The sequence below is a fragment of the Rhineura floridana genome, chromosome 2 (genome assembly GCF_030035675.1).
Source record: "Rhineura floridana isolate rRhiFlo1 chromosome 2, rRhiFlo1.hap2, whole genome shotgun sequence".
Lineage (NCBI taxonomy): Eukaryota > Metazoa > Chordata > Lepidosauria > Squamata > Rhineuridae > Rhineura > Rhineura floridana.
Window position 1 is genome coordinate 74,239,575 of NC_084481.1, and position 23,444 is coordinate 74,263,018.

At 41.7% G+C, this 23,444-nt stretch overlaps 1 protein-coding gene across 11 annotated transcripts in view; it reads right to left on the reverse strand.

The window, feature by feature from the left end:
• The window catches only part of SLC35F5 (solute carrier family 35 member F5), a 58,854-nt gene that overhangs the window by 34,530 nt on the left and 880 nt on the right, over positions 1-23,444 (reverse strand). For 7 of the 11 annotated variants that reach the window (XR_009760528.1, XR_009760529.1, XM_061608958.1 and 4 more), the window contains exons 2-5: positions 18,936-18,997; positions 18,124-18,205; positions 11,682-11,823; positions 6,462-6,605 (exon numbers count right to left, since the gene is read on the reverse strand). Coding sequence is in view for 9 of the 11 variants with exons in the window: in XM_061608958.1 (XP_061464942.1) it covers positions 6,462-6,605; positions 11,682-11,816 (279 nt within the window). In the remaining 2 variants the exon portion in view is untranslated. Of the gene's footprint in view, positions 1-6,461; positions 6,606-11,681; positions 11,824-18,123; positions 18,206-18,935; positions 18,998-19,473; positions 19,498-20,538; positions 20,607-20,725; positions 20,835-23,444 lie in introns of those variants that run through there. The other 4 variants (XM_061608955.1, XM_061608957.1, XM_061608956.1 and 1 more) reach the window with 4 other exon arrangements.

A 23,444-nucleotide genomic window follows, 5' to 3' on the forward strand; every position in this document is an offset into this window, starting at 1 on the left:
TTCCCTATCCAAGGTGTCAAAGACAGAGACTGAAGAGAAGGGTAACTTCCTCATCTTCAAAACCTTGGCTACAGCTTGTGGTTAGCAAAGAGAGGGCTTAAGAATGAGTCCCAGTTTGGACAACATGCTAAATCAAACCATGGCTTAGCTCAGACTGGCAGTGAAAAGGACAAGAAAAGAGGCTGAGATAAGTTCATTCATGCAGTCACATTAAGCCATAGTTTGGGTTACCATGTCATGTGAACCAGGTAAATGTCTGGGAGTGGACCATTGGTCAAACCTGAAAGGAGATTTTCCCAGGTATCATGCCATCATGAGGGTATTAGTGCCACCTGGTGTCCAAAGGCAGGAATGCACAAGAGTCAAGACTTCAGCTGCTTCCAGTCTGATCCCAGCCCATTCCAGATGGGTTGCAAACAGGAATTCAAAAGAACTCAAAAGAAAAAAACAGTTAGAAGGAGCAGCAAAAACAACTGTAGCCCATCTTGACTCCCAACTTAATAACAGTGTGAGAAAAACAGCTTTAGTAACAGTCAGAAGAGCAATTTAGAACACTGCAAGATGAAAACATAACAGACTTCATTCAAGAACAAATAGGTACCCCCTCACCAAGCAGGAAGGGAATGGGAAAGCCACCTTTCAGATGAGACCAATGGTTCATTTCCCCTAGGTAGCATGCCATCAGGAAGGATGTACCAAAGCAGTCCCAGTAGAGTGGGCCCAGGCTGCCTAAGAGGAGGGCAATACCTGTTGTAATATGTGCCTACCGAAGGTGGCGTCTGCAGAAGCTTAGCGATTTACCTTATAGTGCCTAATGAAGGAATTAGGTGTGGACCGAACAGCAGCCCTTCTATGTCCAATAGGAGCACTGGTCACAAAGGCAGCCATAGTGGTCGCCAACCTAGTTGAACAGGCTGTAATGTTTTCAGGCACTAAAAGTTTGAGTAAGTCATGGACCAGGGCGATACGGGCTCATAGCCACAGTGACAGGGTAGAACTGTAACCCTCTTGCCTAATGTCCTCAGGTGAAAGGACATGAACAGAGACTCTGTCAATCGGATATCCCTTGTCCTGGCAGGATAGAGTATGAGGGCATGTCAAACATCCAGAGAGTGCCAAGCTGGATCGGACTGAGGATCATCCAGTAGCTCAACCAACCACATCGAGGTTCTGCTGAGCAATGAAGCAGAGCAGGTCGTCTAAATCATGTACACAAAGACATCACGGACATGTTGTGAGCCAAGCAGGGAGGGGGCGGATAGAAGAGAGTGAAACAGAGGATGAGGCCGTGGACTGGGAACCTGGGGAGGGGGCAGATAGTGGGTTGGACTCATAGGGTGCCCCAGCCCCCATCTTGGACAGGTCAGACCCCTCAGTTCCTGACCCCCCTGTGGAAGCGCTGCCACCACCAGAGAATCAACCTTGCATATCAGACGTTTCCCAGCCAAGCACTGTCCAGCTTCTCCCACCCAAACTGTGAGTTAATTGGCTAATAAAAACTGGCAAGGAGGAAACAGTTGGCTGGGCCAGGGAAGTGATAAATGCCTCCTTGCGAGAGGGAGTGGTCCCTGGCTGTCTGAAGGAGGCAGCAGTGAGACCACTCCTGAAAAAGCCTTCCCTGGACCCAGAGGATTTCAGCAGCTACAGACCAGTGGCAAATGTTCCATATCTCGGCAAGATCTTGGAACGAGTGGTTGCTGACCAGCTCCAGGCGCTATTGGATGAAACCGATTATCTAGATCCATTTCAATCGTGTTTCAGGCCCGGTTTCGGCACTGAGACGGCCTTGGTCGCCCTGTTTGATGATCTATGTCGGGAGAGAGACAGAGGGAGTGTAACTCTGTTGATTCTCCTTGATCTCTCAGCGGCTTTTGATACCATCGACCATGGTATCCTTCTGGAGAGGCTTGCGGAGTTGGGAGTTGGAGGCACTGTGTGGCAGTGGTTCCGCTCCTACTTGGCAGGCCGTCTCCAGAAGATAGTGCTTGGGGAACACTGCTCGACACCGTGGGTACTCCAATGTGGGGTCCCGCAGGGTTCGGTTTTGTCTCCCATGCTTTTTAACATCTATATGAAGCTGTTGGGTGCGGTCATCAGGAGTTTTGGAGTGCGTTGTCATCAGTACGCTGATGACACGCAGCTCTACTTCTCCTTTTCATCTTCCTCAGGTGAGGCGGTCAATGTGCTGAACCGTTGCCTGGACGCGACAATGGACTGGATGAGAACTAACAAACTGAGACTCAATCCTGATAAGACTGAGATGCTGTTGGTGGATGGTTTTTCCAATCAGATGGTGGATACATATCCTGTCCTGGATGGGGTTACACTCCCCCTAAAGGAACAGGTTCGTAGTCTGGGAGTCGTTCTAGACTCTTCCCTGTCACTTGAGGCTCATGTAGCCTCTGTGGCATGGAATGCGTTCTACCAACTTCGATTGGTAGCCCAGCTACGTCCCTACCTGAGTAAGGAGGATCTTACATCAGTAGTACATGCTCTGGTAACCTCATGTTTGGATTACTGTAATGCGCTCTACGTAGGGTTACCTCTGAAGACGGTTCGGAAGCTACAGCTGGTGCAAAATGCGGCGGCCAGATTGCTAACAAGAACGAAGCGGTCTGACCATGTAACACCTGTTTTGGCCCGCTTGCACCGGCTTCCAATACGCTTCCGGGCCAAATTCAAAGTGTTGGTATTAACCTATAAAGCCTTATACGGCCCGGGACCTCAATATCTGTCGGAACGCCTCTCCCGCTATGAACCGGCTCGTACACTACGGTCTGCTACGAAGGCCCTCCTCCGGGCCCCGACTCATAGGGAGGCCCGGAGGGCAGTGACAAGATCAAGGGCCTTCTCAGTGGTGGCCCCCGAACTATGGAATAGTCTCCCCAAGGAGGTTCGCCTGGCGCCGACACTATCATCCTTTCGGCGCCAGGTTAAAACCTTTCTCTACTCCGAGGCATTTTAATTTTTTGTTAATGATTGTAATGTGTGTAATTTGATTTTAGCTTTTGCTGTTTTTAGATTGTGAAATTTGATTTTAGACTGATGTTTTGTATTATATTGTATTTTATTGTATCTATGTTCACCGCCCAGAGAGCTATTGCTAGTCGGGCGGTATATAAGTTTTAAAAATAAATAAATAAATAAATTAGCAGCCCCCCTCTGTCAGAGACGGAAGCTGAGGTCAAACCACCTTCACCGCATGCTTGGAGGTGTTTGAGGCGGGAAATTCAACAGACTGAGCTGAGGAGTCGTCTGCGTGTGCACGCACAATCTAAGCCTACTTAAGGGAGCTTTTTTGGGGGGGCGGAACCCAGTTGCTGAGTCTATGTCTTAGTGCTGTAATAGTATGCTTATTCAGTGTTAGTTTAGGGCCAAAGCAAGAGAAGTTAGGTTAATGAGGCACCATACTTTTGATGTATCTATAATTTTAATGAAAAGAGAAAAAAACCACAGACACGTCTGAGACTGAGTCCTTCAACTATGGGCAGGACAGGGTCTTCCAGAGGGCAAAATCTAGCCTGAACTCAAAAGTATCCTTGAATTGAGAATCCCCTTCTTTGGGGAGAAGAGATTTGGAGATGAGACTTGAAATGGGCCTATCCACTATCTGAACTTTGAGGAAATCCATGAAGGCTAAAGAATAGAATTTGTTTGCAAAGGCCGTCACCCAGCAGGTCTGGAGAGGATGACCCCATTCCTCATGTGCCAGTCTGTCCAGGGGGTCCAGAAAGGTAAGGACAGTGGACTAAGGAACTCTCAACACCCTGGCACCCCCTTGACAGGAGCAGTGATAGCTCAGGTTCCGAACTTTCCAGCTCCAAGGTGGCTAGGACCTTGCAGAATAGTGTGCAGTAATCCAAAGCCTGAAAAAGAAGATGTGATAGGTCATCTTCCCCTTCCAACTCACCACTCCACACAGTCTCTACATCAGCAGGCATGATGAAGGGATCCAGTGGTTCAGCCATAGTATTCACAGAATGCTGGACCCTTCCCCGGGAAATGAAGGGTTTGGGGGATTATGCCCTTTGTTCCTAAGAGGGATGTAGAGGGCAATCTTGGGGAGTAGGCACAGGACAAGGCAGCTGAAGCTCAGCAGTAAGTGACCCAAGCAGGGCATCTCTAAATTGAAAAACAAAGGTCTGATTCAGGAAAAGACCCTGCAAGGGAGCATAATTAGACTGAGGATCAAGAGATGCTTGTGGATCAGTGAGCTGTATAGAAGCTTGTGCAGTATGCTATGCCTTGGAGAGCGTTCAGCAGGAAAGGGTAGCAGAGCCCTTCCCAGCTGACTGGGCTGGAAACCTTCAAATTCCTCATCAGAGGAATCAACAGGAGAGTGAAATAGTGCTTCCAGCCTGTGCTGCCCATGGGACCACTCCTCCACCACAGCCTCCAATGAGCCGCCTTGGGAAGAAGGGACACTTGACGTAGTGAGCTCTCCTTAACTCCTGTTTAGCTGAGAGAATCAACTTCTTGGTACATTTAGAAGGCTTAGAGGCTTTGTGCTTATGAGATTTGGACTCTTGATGACTGTGAGATTGATGGAATTGATGGCTGTTGAGATGGCTGCTGCTGCGTTTCAGAGTGCTGCTGTTCAGTTGAGATGTCCATAAAAGCAGCATGGGCTGTCCCAGCCATGGTTACACGCACACAGTAGAGGGGAGTGGTACAAGGCATTAGTTGGGTAAGCACTAGGTAATCAACACATGCACAGGTAGAGGGGTGCGGTGGATTAGCAAGGCCAAAAATAACCACACATGGTAGAGGGGAGCGGTTTGAACTCTAAATGCAGCCAAGAACAGCTCTAATTGCTGCCACAAAAATGTTCTAAAAGTAGTCAGGAATAATTTTAACTGCACTGAGTATGCAGCCAAAAGGCCAAATAAAGAGGGTATGTGGGTTTTTTGCCTTGCCAGAAGAGGAGAGGCAGAAAAGAAGAAAACACAAAAAAGGCAAAGTCTAAATACAGAACAGCCGAGAAGATGATCAAAATTTTATTAGTATTATTTTACACACATCAAGGAAAATAATACAAGAGAAAAAAATGCAAGAAGGAATTAATGTGACTAAAGGGAGAAACTGTTTGAAAAATGAGGACAGCATGAAAAATCAAAATGGCGGTCAGCAGAGAGGAAGACTGCAACTGCAGGAAAAAGAGAGAACAAAATGGTGGTTGAGAGAAGCAACCGCAAGAATGTGACCAGGGCTATGGCAGTGGGCTCCAATGCTGGTAGGGAAGGCAGTGGTTGATGGGCTGCCCACAACCATGAGCCGTGGTGGCGGTCAGGGCAAACCTCAGACAGGCTGTGATCAGCACAGGTGTGATCGAGTGGCGGGGGAGGGGAGCAACAGCCTCTAAGTGACTGGGGGGGAGACGAAGGGGGAAGGTCCTACAGCTGCTAGGTGGGTGGCCAACCCCAAACAGGGAGATAGCTAGAACAGGATAGCATCGATGAGAAAACATTTTTTTTAAAATCGATATAAAAACCAAAGTCACACAAAGGCCTGTCAAAGAAAAACATGAAAACACAGTATAGAAGAGGTACAGGAACAAACTCACAGAGCTAAGGCAGGAGGATCCAACCTAAGACAAAGGCAGGAATGGAATGGGATCAGACCGGAAAGAGCAGTTGGTCTTGACTCCTGTGCATTCCTGCCTTTGGACACTAGGTGGTGCTAATACCCTCTTGATGGCACGCTACCTGGGGAAAACCCACCTATTCCTTGCCGTCATCTGTTAAGAGATCACAGGACACAAAGGATTGCAGTGTTAACACAATGGGTTTCCATGTCCATGTGCTGTATGATTCCCTATTCATCAAGAAAGCACTCTCCACTGGAGGGAGAAAGGGTTTCAGCTCACTGGTAGGGTCCAAGAGTGATGAATTAGTTATGTCTTGTTGAGACTGAAAATTAGGTTTAAGAAGGAATTCATTCACTACCATTTTATTTTAACAGTAGGAAAAACTGTACAGAATTTTTGTAGAACAATTCAAGGAAACTAGATCTCAAGAAGACATTTACTGACATCTTTTTAAATAGGCTAATAAGAACATTTGAAAAGTGGCAGAACATAGCAAAAAAGATAAACCACATGTCCAAGTCCTGATTCTAGGCAAAAATTAAATTTTATATCATTTATTCCATTTCAATTCCACTAAGGAGCATTACTGTTTAATTGTTGTAAACCACCCAGAGAGCTTCGGCTATGTGGCAGTATACAAATGCAATAAATAAATAAATAAATAAATGCTGATGTAATTACCACTTCTGTTTATGCAATAATTCACTTTGAAATGTTAAGAGTAATGAAAGCATTAGTTTACTCACTGAATATCTGGGGGGTTAACTTAAGCTGGTTTATGCAGGATTTTCTCTCCAAAATAAGCTTTGATTTTGTGTAATTTACTGAAGCCAAAGTGATGACAAAATTATTAAACGGAAAAATAGACACTTACAAAAGCTGCATGCCTGCCACGAAACCCACGTGTGCACTGTTGCCTCCACGGTTTCCAAACAATAAATCCAAAGAGGTAAAGAACAAACATGGATGTTTTTGCAAATGTACTGAAGAATGGTTTATTGTACATAGTAAAAACATACTGCAAACAGAAAAGAAAAGCTATTGTTAAATGAAGGCCCATCATATGACTATCAGTTTTACTTACCAAGTCTTTGATACCACTTCGAAGTGTCTTAAACATCACTATCAGTAGTCCAAAAGTGGCTGACCTGCAGCTCTCCAGATATTGTTGGACTACAGCTCTCATCATCCCTGACCATTAGCCGTCCTTGCTGTGGTTGATGGGAGTTGGACTCCAACAACATCTGCAGGTCCATAGGTTAGCTCCCTGCAGTGTGCGCGGGTGCGCACACACACACAAACACAGAAGAGCTGCAGTCCAAACAAGAAACAGCTATATTTGCTGGAAAGGGATGATGTGGTATTCCTGGGTTTGTATCACAGGAGTACCCCAGACCACAAGCCAAGAGAGTTAACAGAAGAAAAAAACGGTTCTAGAACGTGGCAGTTCTGATATGAGGCTTCTGGGTCCTTGCATCTTTTACCTGCTGCAAGTTAGATTCAAGGAGGCTGGGCAGACCTGAGATGACTCATTCCAATGGCCACATATGTTAGACAGAGAGCAAAAATAGTCTAAAAGCTTGGGTGGAACCTCCTGTGGAGCAGTTGAGGTCAACAGCATCAACCCCTTAAAAGGGAGGACGTAAGGGGGGCAGTGGGCTGTCCTGGGCAGGAATGGCGGCTGGCAACCTCCCTCACTGCATCAGAGATTAAACAGAAAGAGACTTTACAATATTGTTCTGCTCCCAAAATCTCAAATCTTACAAAGGAAAGCTACAATCCATTTGCAACGTTTCCCTCACCCGGGGAGGGAAGAACACAGTTCTTTCAGGATAGGAGGAACCCACAAGCTGTTTGAAGCTAAGAAACTCTGGTAAGAAAAATTAAAATATTTTTACTCTCCTCTTTTGCCAATAAGGCTGCCAAAGCAGCTTACAAAAATAAGTAGTAAAATAGCTCCAGCCTTCAGGTTTATAATCTAAAAGCCATGACCCAAAAGGGGAGGGGGGGGAAGCAAGCTCAGTCACCAAAACAACCAGCTGAGATTGAAACAGTTCAGGTAGCCTGATGAAATGGCTGCTGCTGCTAGGTGACAGTTAAGGAGGCCAAAAGGCAGCTAGCCTCTCAGCAGACGTGATGGAAATCATTTGCTCTCTTCTCTCCCTATGCTCTGCAGCCTGATGGAGTGGCTGCCAATCGATGAAAATTGCTTTTAACTTTCAACAATGGCTAACAGCAAGACTAAGAAATGTCCACCTCATTCATGTTACTGAGAACTGCTCCCTAAGATTACCATTTTGGTTTAAGACGTGCTTTGTAAAATCATTGAATGTGACTAGTAAGGATCAGTATATTGTGGAGCAGGGGTGGGCAACATTTTTTCTCTTAAGGCTGCATTCCCTTGAGAGCCACATGTCAGTGGCAGCCACAGCCAGGAATACTATATAAATGCTTTGGATTAACTAATGTGGAATAAAAACTGCCCTGCTTCAATTTTCACCACTCAGATTAGAATTCCTAACTTATGCAGGCCTACTCATAAGTAAGCCCGATTGGGTTTGATGAGGTTATTTGCAACTAAGTGTACACAGGGATTTTTTTTTTAGTTCAGCAGATCAATACAGCTAATGTTCTGGAAGGCAACTGAAAGCAATTTATTTCTGACTCTAGAGTTCTACACACACAGAGGAGACCCCTACCAATGTGTTCTGCTGTCAGACAGTGTTGAAAGTAACAACAGTTTCCATCTGTTGGCAGCTATTCCATCAGGCTGCAGAGCAAAGGCAGAGAAGGCTGCCAATGCATTTTCCTCAAGCCATACAACTGGGTTATGGAGGAGTAAAAAACCCACAATTTTTTAAATCAAAAGAATACTGTCCCAATTGTTCTGAAAAAACATTTTAAAAATTCAGGGGGGAAAAAGAGCCAACAAACATGAAGAAATAAATTCTTATGGAAGAATGGGTTTGTAAGGGGCTACATAAAATGGAGGTTTGGGGCCATATATGGCCCCTGAGCCACAGGTTGCCCACCTGTGGAGTCTATGCATTAATGCATAGTTCTTTTGACCTTAGCAGGATGCACCTTGAGACATTTTCTGGCACTTTCCCATCCACAGTAAGCTAATATAATAGTCAAAGCGACACAGAGATGAGACAGGCCCCAATCACTTATGTTCTCCTAGAAACGACCCCTCTGGCAGAAGGAACCTATTGCATAGTACCAACCTAACAATATACATGGCTAGTTTACAATAAATTCACTAATAGGCAAAAAACCTTGCGGTTTAAGAATGTACCTATAGCCAACAGATATTTCTACCAAACTTTAAAAAGCAGGGAAATTGGGCAGCTATAGTGGATGCACCAGGGGAGCAGGAGACCTGACCTCTTCTCTGAGATATTGGACTGCCCTACAAAGTTGTCAAAATGCAAACACAATTTGGGTTGGTCTTTCACAGTCCAATCCACTTGCTGTGTAGCTTGGAAGAATTTGGTAACATGTGCCTATTGGACTGTGAAAGACCAACCCAAATTGTGTTTGCATTTTGACAACTTTGTAGGGCAGTCCAATATCTCAGAGAAGAGGTCAGGTCTCCTGCTCCCCTGGTGCATTCACTATAGCTGCCCAATTTCCCTGCTTTTTAAAGTTTGGTAGAAATATCTGTGGGCTATAGGTACATTCTTAAACCGCAAGGTTTTTGCGTATTAGTGAATTTCCTTGCTTTTAAATCCGGGAGGTAAGAAATGGGATCCTGCGCAAGTTTGCTGAGAATTGATTGATCATTTGCATGCTTATTGAGTTAAGTGGGATTTACACACACACACACACACACACACACACACGGCAATCATGCTTAGGATAGGTGAAACTGACCACAGGGGATGGGGAAGGGAGGAGGGGGAGGAGGGAGGGGTGGAAAGGCAGAGGGGAGGACTGGGATGGGAGCAGGCAGGAGGGGGAGGGGAGAAGAAGGACAGATGTGGTCATTTGCATGTTTATTGAGTTCCGTGGGATTTACTCCCGTGCAATCATGCTTAGGATAGGTAAAACTGACCGGGGGGGGAGGGATGGAGTGGGCAGGGGAGGCGGAAGAAGGAAGAGGGCAAGGGAGGAGAAAGGGAGGAGAAGGGGAGAGGAAAGGGGAAGGAGGGAAAAGGTAAGTCTGATCATTTGTATAATTATTGAGTTGAATCGGATATACTCCTATGCAATAATGATTACGATAGGTAAAACTGAACAGGCTGGGCCTGGCAACCAAGATGTCTTCTGTATCTTTCAAAGTTGGGCAGGGGGAAGGAAGAATTCTACCTTGTGGTTTTTCCCATTACATTGTTGCAAGAACACCTGCACTTGGCTGACTTTCTCTTCTCCTAAAGATACAGGATCAGTCTCAGGCCCTGAACCTGGCAACCCTACCTCCCACCCAAATTTAAAACAAAGCTGTCCCTGGCCACATCCACACCAGGCCTCTATTACACTTTGGACGATCATTATTTATTTATCTATTTATTTAGTTTATTTATATAGCGCCCCATAGCTGAAGCTCTCTGGGCGGTTTACAATAACTAAAAATATTAAAAACAAATATACAAATTTAAAAACACATCTTTTAAAAACAATTTAAAAGAATTTATCATGGCTTCTCTCAAAGCCATGGCTCAAAGCCAATCATGGCTTCTCTCAAAGAATCCTGGGAAGTGTAGTTAGTGAAGGGTGCTGAGAGTTGTTAGGAGATGCCCTGTTTCTCTCACAGACCTTCAATCAGAGTGGCTGTTAAACCATTCTCTCAGGGGAATAGGAGTCTCCTCTCAGCACCCTTCACAAACTACACTTCCCAGGATTCTTTGAGGGAAGCCATGACTGTCTCAAGTGAAATCAAGTCTGGTGTGGGTGTGGCCCTCTGATTAGCCAAGCCCAGCAGCTGTGAGGCTTTTAGAACACTGACAGTTGGTCTTTACTGAGCATGTCCCGTGTTATAATAGGCTTCCAGCCAAAATTTCTTAAATTAATTAAAAATCAACCAGGCATTTTTTTAACTTTTAAACTGCAGTAGATGAAGGTCAGAGTATGGGGCAAGGTCAGTATTAGGATTATAGGTACTCTGTGAACATGGCTGATTTTTAATGAATTTCAACAGATTATGAGAACTCTGGCAGAAAAAAGTCCAAAAGGGCTCTGAGGTTTTTCTCTCTCTTTTTAGACTTTGAACTCTCAATTCTCTCTGACTGTTTTGTGTATCGCCATGAAAATTGACAGGGTTGTTAAGCAAGCGTTTCTGAGTTCAGAACTATACGTTTTGTAAGGTTTTGTTTTGAACTGAGTTTATGGGAAGCATCAGAATGGCATGAGGGGAATTTTCCATTTAACATTGCGGAATGTGAAAAATCCATGCTGGCTATAGTATACAGCCACTCTCGTGGCTGTATAATATGTATTGTTTATAGAGGACTACAGATTTGCCCTTTATGAAAGAGAAAATATATATCCTAAGGATGACTTTAGAAACTTTGCTAAGCCCACCTTCAGAGATTTAGTCAGCAAGTCCCGCTGATCTGTATAGAGAACTGCTGCCTTAATCTATTTTATTCTGTATCCAGCCAAAAAGGATCTACTAATGTCCTCATTTCTAGACTGTCAACTATCCACAAATTTTACTCAAGTTCACATTACTGTAGATGAATGGTTCTTGGAATTGTCAATTTGTTCCCTCCTTCCTCTATTTTAGGAATTTCTGCCTTAAAAAGCTGGAACCAGCTAATCTATGAAAAATTGTGTTCTGTTAGGGTTTGCTGTTTAAAAGTTACTCTTCTAGAGGATCTGGCATTATGAAATAGGATTGGCAAGATTAATTGCATTTAATTATAATTCACAACAGCAAGTGCTGGGAAAGGCCTCAGGCTAGACCTGAAATGTAGTTAGTCAGGTATGAAAAGCTGTTCATCCACAACCAAACCATCTGCTTCTAGCAAGCAAGTACTTACTGTACATGTTAATGGAGCGAGCATTAATTGTTCCCTGTTAAAAGTGTACAGTGCTGCTACATTAAGGTCACAACTCTTTGACATCACAGTATTACATAAAAGATACTTACCGAAGTGAGTTCAGAAGAAGCAACCCATATCACATCAACCAGGAGAAGAATGACAATTCCAAGAGCCATTCGTCTACGCTGACTGGGAGAACTACTCTGCAGGTTCGTCCGGTTCATGATAAAAATCCACACCATTTGCACTCTACAACAGCAGTAAAAAAAGACAGTTTTAAATCTATGTAGCAACAAACTTTATGCTTCACATCCGCAAAGCACAGAAATTCAAATAATGAACGGCAGCTAAAATTCAAGCTAATAAGCCAGTCTGCATGATATGACTCAAAATATGAAGCACTTGGAATTATACCACAAACAGATTGTTACAACTGGCCCAATTCTATTCCTGCTGATATTTGTGTTAAAAATCCATTCAATCCATGGCAATGTTATTTTGCCACAGGAACTGGGCCTTGTTCTCAGAGATTTTTTTTAAAAAGAAGATTTATATATCATGCTATAGCAGTTGATTTCAATTTTCACTTTTAATAGGATATGCACTTGAAGAAAGACATAGGCAGATTAATATGGGAGCAGGTGTTCCTTTAGGAGAAGGAAATATAAGCTGCTTGTGCACTTCTGAGTGCATTAGGAGTACAAGCAATATCAAGATCAAGGACAGAATTGGGCTTTTGAAGTCACATTTCCAAACTACGTTATTAAAATATACTGGCCTGGTTTGCACAACACGATTATTTTTGGCTGCAGTTTCAGGTCAGCAAGAGGACAACTTGACCACAAACCTGGGTTTGGATGACATGCTAAACGAAACCCTGGCTTACCTCAGCACAATGTGGCCATAAAAAAGACCAGGGAGCAGCAATGCTCCAGGAGACTGTACATTTGTATAGTTCCAATAAGCCATATCTTGGTTTACTGTGTCATGCTAATAAAGTCACAGAGTGGAATTTGTCAACTATCTGACAAAACAAGTATTTAAATTTTATTTATTTATTAAATTTATATCTTGCTCTTCTTCCCAGGAGGAGCCCAGGGCAGCAATTTACAAGTTTGCGTATAATGTAATTTTAGTATAATACAATATAGCATATGTTTTTGTTGTTGTTATGTGCCTTCAAGTCGACTACGACTTACGGCGACCCTATGAATCAGTGACCTCCAAGAGCATCTGTCGTGAACCACTCGGTTCAGATATTGTAAGTTCAGGTCTGTGGCTTCCTTTAAGGAATCAATCCATCTCTTCTTTGTGTGTTGGACTGCTTTCAAGTCGATCCCGACTTATGGTGACCCTATGAATATGGTTTTCATGGTAAGCAGTATTCAGAGGGGGTTTACCATTGCCTTCCTCTGAGGCTGAGAGGCAGTGACTGGCCCAAGGTCACCCAGTGAGCTTCATGGCTATGTGGGGATTTGAACCCTGGTCTCCCAGGTCGTAGTCCAACACCTTAACCACTACACCGCACTGGCTCTCATCTCTTCTTTGGCCTTCCTCTTTTTCTACTCTCTTCTGTTTTTCCCAGCCTTATTGTCTTTTCTAGTGAATCAAGTCTTCTCATGATGTGTCCAAAGTATGATAACCTCAGATTCATCATTTTAGCTTCTAATGGTAGTTTTGGTTTAATTAGAACAAATTAACAATTAACAAATTAACAATTAGAACACCCAATTATTGGTCTTTTTCGCAGTCCCTGGTATGCACAAAGCTCTCCTCCAACACCACATTTCAAATAAGTTGATTTTTCTCTTATCTGCTTTTTTCACTGTCCAACTTTCACATCCATACATAGAGATTGGGAATATCATGGTCTGAATGATCCTGACTTTAGTGTTCAGTGATACATCTTTGCATTTTAGGACCTTTCCTAGTTCTCTCATAGCTGCCCTCCCCAGTACTAGCCTTCTTCTGGTTTCTTGACTATTGTCTCCATTTTGGTTAATGACTGTGCCGAGATATTGATAATCCTTGACAAGTTCAATGCCCTCATTGCCAACTTTAACGTTACATAAATCTTCTGTTGTCATTACTTTAATCTTTCTGACATTCAGCTGTAGTCCTGCTTTTGTGCTTTCCTCTTTAACTTTCATCAGCATTCGTTTTAAATCATTACTGGTTTCTGCTGGTAGTATGGTATCATCTGCATATCTTAAATTATTGATATTTCTTCCTCCAATTTTCACACCTCCTTCATCTTGGTCCAATCCTGCTTTCCGTATGATATGTTCTGTGTATGGATTAAATAAATAGGATGACAAAATGCACCCGTCTCACACCCTTTCCAATGGGGAACCAATCGGTTTCTCCATATTCTGTCGTTACAGTAGCCTCTTGTCCAGTGTATAGGTTGCACATCAGGACAATCAGATGCTGTGGCACTCCCATTTCTTTTAAAGCATTCCATAGTTCTTCATGATCTACACCAGCCTTTCCCAACCGGTGTGCCTCCAGATGTTGTTGGACCACAACTCCCATCAGCCTCAGCCATTGGCAATGCTGGCTGAGGCTGATGGGAGTTGTGGTCCAAGAACACCTGGAGGCACACTGGTTGGGAAAGGCTGATCTACACAGTCAAAGGCTTTGCTGTAATCTATAAAGCACAGGGTGATTTTCTTCTAAAATTCCTTGGTCCATTCCATTATCCAATGTATGTTTGCAATATGATCCCTGGTGCCTCTTCCCTTTCTAAATCCAGCTTGGACGTCTGGCATTTATCACTCCATAAATGGTAAGAGCCTTTGTTGCAGAATCTTGAGCATTACTTTACTTGCTTGGGATATTAAGACAATAGTTCGATAATTACTGCATTCCCTGGGATCCCCTTTCTTTGGAATTGGGATGTATATGGAATGCTTCCAGTCTGTGGGCCATTGTTTAGTTTTCCATATTTCTTGTCAGATTTTAGTCAAAATTTGGACAGATTCAGTCTCAGCAGCTTGTAGCAACTCTATTGGTATGCCATCTGTTCCTGGTGATTTGTTTCTTCCAAGTATTTTAAGAGCAGCTTTCACCTCACATTCTAGAATTTCTGGTTCTTCATCATACGGTTCCTCCATGAATGACTCTGTCATCCTGGCACCTCTTTTGTAGAGTTCTTCAATGTATTGCTTTCATCTTCCTTTTATTTCATCTCGGTCAGTCAGTGTGTTCCCCTGTTGATTATTCAACATCCCTACTCTTGGTTTAAATTTCTCTTTAATTTCTTTAATCTTTTGGAATAGGGCTCTTGTTCTACCTTTTTGTTGTCCTTTTCCATACAATAACTATTGTAATAGTTTTTTGTCCCTAAGTACTAGTCGCTGTATTGTTGCATTTAGGGTTCTGACCGTATTTCTATCTCCTTTTGCTTTTGCTTTCCTTCTCTCTTTAACCATTTTAAGAGTTTTTTCAGTTATCCATTGAGGTCGTTCTCTCTTTTTAACTAGAGGTATTGTCTTTTTGCATTCTTCCCTGATAATGTCTCTGACTTCACTCCATCGTTCTGGTTCTCTGTCAACTAAGTTGAAAGCCTCAAATCTGTTCCTTATTTGATCTTTATATTCTTCTGGGATGTTATTTAAATTGTATTTTGGCATTATGATTGCTTTGTTGTTCTTCTTTAGCTTTACTCTGATTTTTGATACGACCAGTTCATGATCTGTACTGCAGTCTGCTCCTGGTCTTGTTTTTGCAGAAAGTATGGAACTTCTCCATCTTCTGCTACTAATTATATAATCAATTTGATTCCTATATTGACCATTTGGTAATGTCCATGTGTACAGTTGTCTTTTCGGTTGTCCAAAAAATGTGTTTGCAAGAAAGAAATTATTGACTTCACAGAATTCAATAAATCTTTCTCCTGCTTCATTTCTGTCTCCTAACCCCCATTTCCCAACAATTCCTAGTTCTTCTCTCTTCCCTACTTTTGCATTCCAGTTCCCCATGATTATCAGCACATCTTGTTTTGGTGTGTGATCAATTTCTTCCTGTACTTCTGCACAAAATATCTCCAATTCCTCTTCTTCGTTTGCTGTTGGACAAAGACTTGGAGGATGGTTATGTTAATAGGTTTCCCGTTTAATCTCATTGATATCACTTGCTCAGACCTTGCGTTATAGCTCCTAATTGCTTTTGCTACATCACTTCTCACGATTAAAGCAACCCCATTTCTTCTTAACCCCTCATTTCCTGCATAAAATATTTTGTAGTTGCCTGGTTGAAAATGTCCCATTCCCATCCATTTTAATTCACTCATGCCAAGTATTGTAATGTTGATACGTTCCATTTCTTGCTTGACAAATTCTAACTTTCCCTGGTTCAGGCTTCTGACATTCCATGTTCCTATTGTGTGTGTCGTACAACTCCGGACTCTCCTTTCGCATCTGTGCACATCAGCCTCTGAGCTTCCTTTCTGCTTTGACCCAGCTGCGTCATTACTCGCAGCGCTACTCATACTTGTCTTTTGTTCTTCCCCAGTAGCTAGGTGAGTGACCTGGGGGTCTCATCTTCCAGCACTATCTCGTGTTGCATTTTGGATACTCTGTTCATAGGGTTTGCGTGGTAAGAGATATTCAGAGGTGGTTTACCATTGCCTTCCTCTGAGTTTGGATGCACCTTAGTCTGGTGTCTCGGCTTTGACCATTCTGCCTTGGATTTCTCTGCTAGGAGTCTAGCCTCCTGGTCTAGACTCCTGACGGCATTGCTCTCAGCTTCTTCAACACTCTCAAACCCCCTCACCATGTTAAGGTGTGCATCCTAGAGGGGGGCATATATTATAGTATAATAAATATAATATAGATTAATATACTAAATTAAACATAAACCAACTGTTACTATGGAACAATGAATAACTGCTTAACTAGCTAGTGTGTGAACCATAGTACAGAGTGGTAGCTATAGTAAGATCTTATATTTTAGTCAGAAATTTTTTAAAATTTCCCAGTATTTATCTTAACAGATATGCAAGATGCCTTATGTTAAAAAATAATTTAAAAAATAAACAAACAACAAAAATCTAACAAAACAAAAGCTAGTAGCAACATAAAACAATCTTAATGATGAAAATCTATAAAAGCTTGGTAAAATAAAAGAATGTTTCCTGCTTGTTTAAAAATGAGCAGTGAAGGAGCAAAGTAAGCCACGCAACTTGGGAAGTTTTTCTGCATTTTTGGTGCTACCACTGAAGAGGTCTTGTCTCGGATGCCCACCTGCAATACTTCTAATGACATGGAGATTCAAAGGAGGAACTTAACACAGTTATTGGGAGGCTCCACATGGAAAGATTATTGTTGTGATATGTTGGTTTCAAACTACTTAGGCTTTAATAGTCAAACACAGCTCCAGGCACAATTTGGCATTCAGTGAGACAGATACAAGATTGGTATACTATAATCTTTTGGATTTCTCCATTCAGAAGTCTGACAGACGTTGGACGTTTTGAGCCAACTAAACTTCCAGATTGTCTTCAGGAGAGAGCCCCATATAGACATAATATACATTATTGCAGTATAACCTGGAAGTAACTAAAGCTGGTATGATTGGTTTGTCCAATAAAAGGTGCAGTTACCATAAGATGAAGTATGGTAGAAAGCAAACCTGGCAACTGCTGCTACCTGGTCATTCAGAAGCAGGGCAGAATCTAGTACGCCTGAAATGTTAACCTGCTGCTAAAGGGGGAGTACACCCCACAAGGAACAAGTTTTCACCTTTTCCTCTCTCAACAGAGTCCCTTGCGTGTTTCGAGAAAGATTATTCTCATCTAGTAAAATCCAGCTGTTCAGTGCTTTCATTGTATGCCCATGATATATGAGAGAGAGAGAGAGAGAGAGGAGAGAGAGAGAGAGAGAGAGAGAAGAGAGAGAGAGAGAGAGAGAGAGAGAGAGAGAGAGAGAGAGAGAGAGAGAGAGAGAGAGAGAGAGAGAGAGAGAGAGAGAGAGAGAGAGAGAGATGGGTGCTATCTGCATATTAGTGACTCCCAAGTTCAAATCTCTGGATGCAACATATCCATTTTGCACCTCACCAAAATAAAACACCAAGGCTGCTGCAATACTACATTGGTAGTATCATTTGTATCACACTACCATCATCAGAATTCAAGCAGCTTGAGTTGGGATTGCAGCCCAAATATATTTCTATTATCAGGAAGAGAAGTATTTGGTGGCCAATCTAGATATGTTACAGGGGACCTGTGAAGTTATAAAACACACTTTAATGTAGAGCAGAAAGTATATATCTTTGAATTTGATTGTGGGAGCAGCAGAAGGAGGAAAGCATGCTTAGGCACACACACACAGAGCCACTGGGTGCAGCACCCCACAGTTTGCAATTTTTTAGGAAGGGAAAAGAAAAACACTGGGACACACCTTCATGGATCTTTTGTTCCACAACTAGTTTGGCTTTAGTTTGACAGAAGAGAGTGAACAGATTCTCTTTGGCTTTATTAAACTGATAGCACTATGTTTGAATAAGGAAACTAAGGATCACCAGCTATCCACAGAACTGCTTCCATACCTGCTCAAAAACCTTTTACAGTTAAAATAATGGCTGGTCTCTGAAAAGCTTCATGGCATCATGTTAAGATGAAGACTGCCTCCTGAAAAAACACAGAAATAAAGAGTGTCAAAGGCTACAGGGACACTATGCTGTTCTAATTTGCCATCATGCTTTAAGTACGTCATTTAACCTTACACAGACACCTATTCTGCAATCAAAATATTTTCTCTCAAGAAAGTCAGCAGTTTAGACAGGAGGCTGACTATGCGTAAACATAGCATGAATATAAACAAAATAAAATCAACACAAATCCCATCCATAAAACAGCAGCTCAGTTAAGATAGGAGTGTGAAGTATATATGGACAGTAAACTCCTGGTTTCAGGCAGAAATGCAGAGCATAAGCTTATTAACAACAATGACAACACAGTACAATATGTCAAGTCTACAGACCATTCTGGACTAGGACAGTAAGATACAGTGCTATCAGAAATAATACATTTAAGATTTTTACAGAGGTTTGCAAAGATCAACATGTTTTTAAAAAAACCATGAGATAAATACAAACAAAACATGAATGTAACCCCCAAAATCATGTTCTAATAATAAAATATCCCCCTTATAACTCATCCCATAATGTGGTAATGTAGCAAATAAAAAGTGAGTTGCAGGAAAAACTATAAAACTGAATTTCAGAACTCATGGCGGGGAGAACCACATGCTAACATCAGGTTTTAAATGCATTATTTGCTTTTTAAAATTGTAAGACAAATATTGCATGGTAAAAACACATTCTTAAAAATAACTGTGCCACAATACAGTATTTCTTACCTCTTGGACAGACACACATATCCTATGGAACATCCTTTTTTATTTTTGTGTTTTGGCAGTTTCTACAAAAAATTCAAAAGAAAGTAAGTCCTCAGCAACTGTGCTGCTTAGCAATTTTATAAGATGTCATTATTACTGTTGTTTATTTCTATCCCACCTTTTGGCCAAAAGGCCCTCAAGGCAGCTTACAAAAAACCCCACCACAAATATAAAAATACATCAATAAAAACAATACAATTTACAAAAAGCAGCAGTTACAACATCCAATAAAATACATTAACAAATCACAAAGCAAAAATTCACTCCTCTCTCTTCTTGATGTTGATATGTTAACTGTCACACCTCTTTCATTACAAGATTATTTTATCCAGGATGTATTAATATAAGCATGTAAGATACTTTTCAGTAGATGACCAGGGTTTAAAAATAATTATTCTAATATGTGGGAGTATTTCAATTCTACAACAACTCTTTAAGATCATGAACTTGGGCTGTATAGGACGTAGCAATATACTTGTATGACACAGTAATGGCTTACTTGCTTTCCACTGTTTATAAAATGTCTGTTCAGCAGAGGAGCTTTTTTTTTATCAGAGCTGAAATAAGTACAGTAATGACTTCAACCAGAGTCTTATGTCATTCCATTTTTTCCCATATCTTTATTATTGTTAATTAAGGAAAAAATAACCTGTTTCATTGCATAATAAAACACAGCAAATTAGTAACAATTTGTTATGAATCATGCCAATTATTGTAAACCAAGGTTCCTAAAAATAACCATGTTAGAGCACAGCTAAGCACATAGGTTTTAAACTCCGTTCTGTATATTAACAAAATTGAAATCAGTATCTTAACATCTATTCTTAAGTTAATAGAACATCAAATATTGATAAAGTTGGCTCACAACCTTGAAAACATGCAGAAGCTGACTCATTTTTGCCAGTAATCACTGCTCACGATGGCGTGGTGACCTCACAGACGGAGAATGTACACAGTCAAGCCACCGCCAAGAATTCTGCAGCCTTCTATATTTGCAACGCTTAAAGAAAACCTTGCTACTTAAAAGTGACAAGGTAAGTAACTGCCTATTGCTCAATAAGGATTTGTTTCCCCTCCCTCCTATAGTTCATCAAAAGTTCAACCAAAAATGAAGATCACACTTTTTTATCTTTTAATGACAAAAGTCAATAAATTCATTCTATGTAAAGATACGGATTTGAAATATTTGAAAAAATATTTCACAGTTTATGAACCTAACACCGTAATTGTATACATGCCTACTTAGAAGTGAGTGAGTTCAGCAGCGCATACTACCAGGTAAGAGGGTATGGGGTTGCAGCCTGAGTGACCAACCACTAGGGATTTTTTCCAATGCCAATTCTGTGGATCTGACTTGTAAACTGGCAGTGTAAACCACCTATATCACACATTATCTTTTTAAAGTGTCTAAACATTATTAAAACAATTTAAAAATAACAATTTCCCCAAAGCTTCAAGTTCTTGTCCAAACAAAATTAAACAAAACAGTGTACCGAGTATTAAAAATATTGTGTGCTCAGACAATATGAACAGATTTTGTAAATCTCTGTTGTTTGATCCTTACCTGGATATGTTATTGCCATGACATCAAAGTGTACTCTGTAACTACTGGTATAACTAGTTGTCAACTGTCTAAAGAAGTAAGAATACCTGACATTATTTTTGAAGTTCTCAGCATTCAAATTAACTTCAGTCACATTTCTCTTTTTTTTACCACTACATAATCACACTTTTACAATTATGACACTTACGTTGTGGTTACGTACAATCCAGCCTTTATGGATTGGATCCTAAATCACTATATATTTGCATGTATACATGGTCGTGATTCATTAGGAAAAAGGCACACCCAGGTTTGGTCTGCAAAGAAGAGAGAGTTCTTGGCAATCTCACTTCCCACCCTCTTTAACCTAACATTCAAGCTACTGCGTCAGGTAGCAAAAGGCCCATCCTCCTGTTTCTTCAAACCAAATATAACCTCTTGACCCTGAGTAGAAGGAAAGGAATGCCCCTGCCGAACTAAAAGTTTCACCTTTTCTCCTCCTCAATCTGATTCTCAAGTGGCATTGTATTTGCTTATTAAATGGGAAGCTAAGAAATGTATTGCTCTCATCTCTTGCAACTCTGGATCTAGTTTCAAAAGATGAAGGAGATTCAGGATCCCAGTAGGGTCCCTGGTAGCAATGACTGAGGCACCCAGTGTGAGCAGGTTCTGCAACTACCATCACACTGTCCCAGTGCAGCAGCATATTTTCCCCAAAGCAATGAGTCAGAGCCATTCACCTATATAGGAAAAATGTAAAAGGAACCGTGGGATACAGTTAGGGTGTGGACTAAGCTTGCCTTGCTGTTCTGGAGACGACAGGCAATAAGAATCAACCTAGCTTCCCTGTAGAGGCCCATTTTGGACTCTTTGACAGAGTGTTATACAAGGTTAGGAATTGGCTCCTCTATAAATAGATATCCAGTTTTCTTTGATAGGAAGAGAATATTATAGGTACTTTAAATTAGAAAGGAATTATAATTTTGTTTAATTCATTACTAAAGTTACTAAAGTTACCATACATATTCCAGTCTGAAAAACTCACCAACTAACTTGGACATTTATTTTATTTTCACAATTGACACTAAGAGCAACTTCCTAATGCTGTACTGAAAAATACTTTGTCCTTGTGTTTGTACAAAGCACATCAACTTCAGAGTCATCAATAACAAACAGCAGGTGCTACTACAACGCAGAGAAGCTCATGCCTACCAAGGAAACAGAAAGCTGCAGACCAATGTGTCAATACACAACTGGTTGTACTTTTAAGATCTAAAGATGCATGATAATACCAGTCTACATTAAGTGACGAATTTCAAAATTATACAAAAAACACCTCCTGAAACCCCTCACCAGATTCATTGCACAATATAATGTGCTGCTTCTTTCCAACATGGATCCATGTACATCACAATTCTGTGAACTACTATTCTATGTTTTGTTAGTTGTACTGCTATTAGTCTTATTTAGGCATTCACCTGAATGCATGTGGGCTAAAACTACGTAGCCCCAACATCCACATTTGCGCCAGCTCCATTTCAGACCTGCACACATTCATCTGTAGAGTGTGCATTGGATTACTCTGAGGAAAAGGGCAGCACAGCACATCTTTTGGATGTAGAAGATTGTAGATTTAGCCCCTGGGCATGTCTAACTGCAAAAGAAACTCAGGTAAGAGGGAACGACCTCTACACAATAGCCTGGAAAGCAACTGCCAGTCAGAATGTGCAATATTGGGCTATAGACCCAATAGTGGTCTATTTATTTATTTATTATTTATTACATTTATATCCTACCTTTCCTCCAAGGAGCTCAAGGTGGTGCATATGGTTCTCCTTCATACAAGTACAAGTTAAGCCTTGTCCCTGTTATTGCTTACACAGCACTGTCAAGTTATACAATAGCGTACACTGACTGAATAGCAAAGATAGCCAAGTTGGTCCATAAAACAATAATCTAAAGACGGGCAGTACTTTTATTAGGACCAACCAAAAACCAAAACCAAAAACCAAAACTGGCCACAATTTTGTGACACTTTGGTGTTGCCCAGCTGTAGATTATGGAGTATATTTACTGAGTTAAATAGGCACGAAAGACAGGCCCCTGCCCCTAAAAAAAAAAGCCAGTGTGGCATACTGGTTAGCGTGTTGGACTAGGGCCTGGGAGACTAGGGTTCGAACCCCCACTCAGCCATGAAGCTCACTGGGTGACCTTGGGCCAGTCACTGTCTCTCAGCCTAATCTACCTCACAGGGTTGTTGTGAGGATAAAATGGAGAGGGAAGAACTATGTACACCACGTTGAGCTCCTTGGAGGACATGCGGTATATAAATGTAACAAATAATAAATAAGTAATTTAGGACCAACTCTGGAATATAGGAAGCAGCATTATATAAAAAAGTCAGACCACTGGTGCATCGATCTATAAGCTGACTGGAAATGTTTCTACAGAATTTCAGACAGGGGTCTCTCCCAGGCCTCCTTGGAGCTGCTGGAGATTGAACAAAGCAGATGTTCTACCACTGAGCTCCATCCCTTCCCCAAACTTAAAACAAATAATGGGGGCATGGGGAGCCAACACATCATAAGAGTTCTGCTGGATCAGACCAAAGGCCCAACTTATCAGCATCCTGTTCTCATAGCAGCCAACAAGGCAGACACCTCTGGAAAGCCAACAAGCAGGAAAGCAATGCTTTCATACTGCTGCTTCCCAGCTGGTGTCATTCAGAAGTATTTTATCTCTGATATTGGGAGTGTTCACATAGACATCGTGACTACACAGCGATCGATAGACCTATCGCAATGAGTTTGTCGAATCTCGTTTTAAACCATCTAAACTTGCGGTCATCTTGAGGTAGTGAATTCCACAGCTTTAACTATGTTGTATTGGAAGAAAGGAGACACAGGACCGGGAGAAGTCCCCCCTTC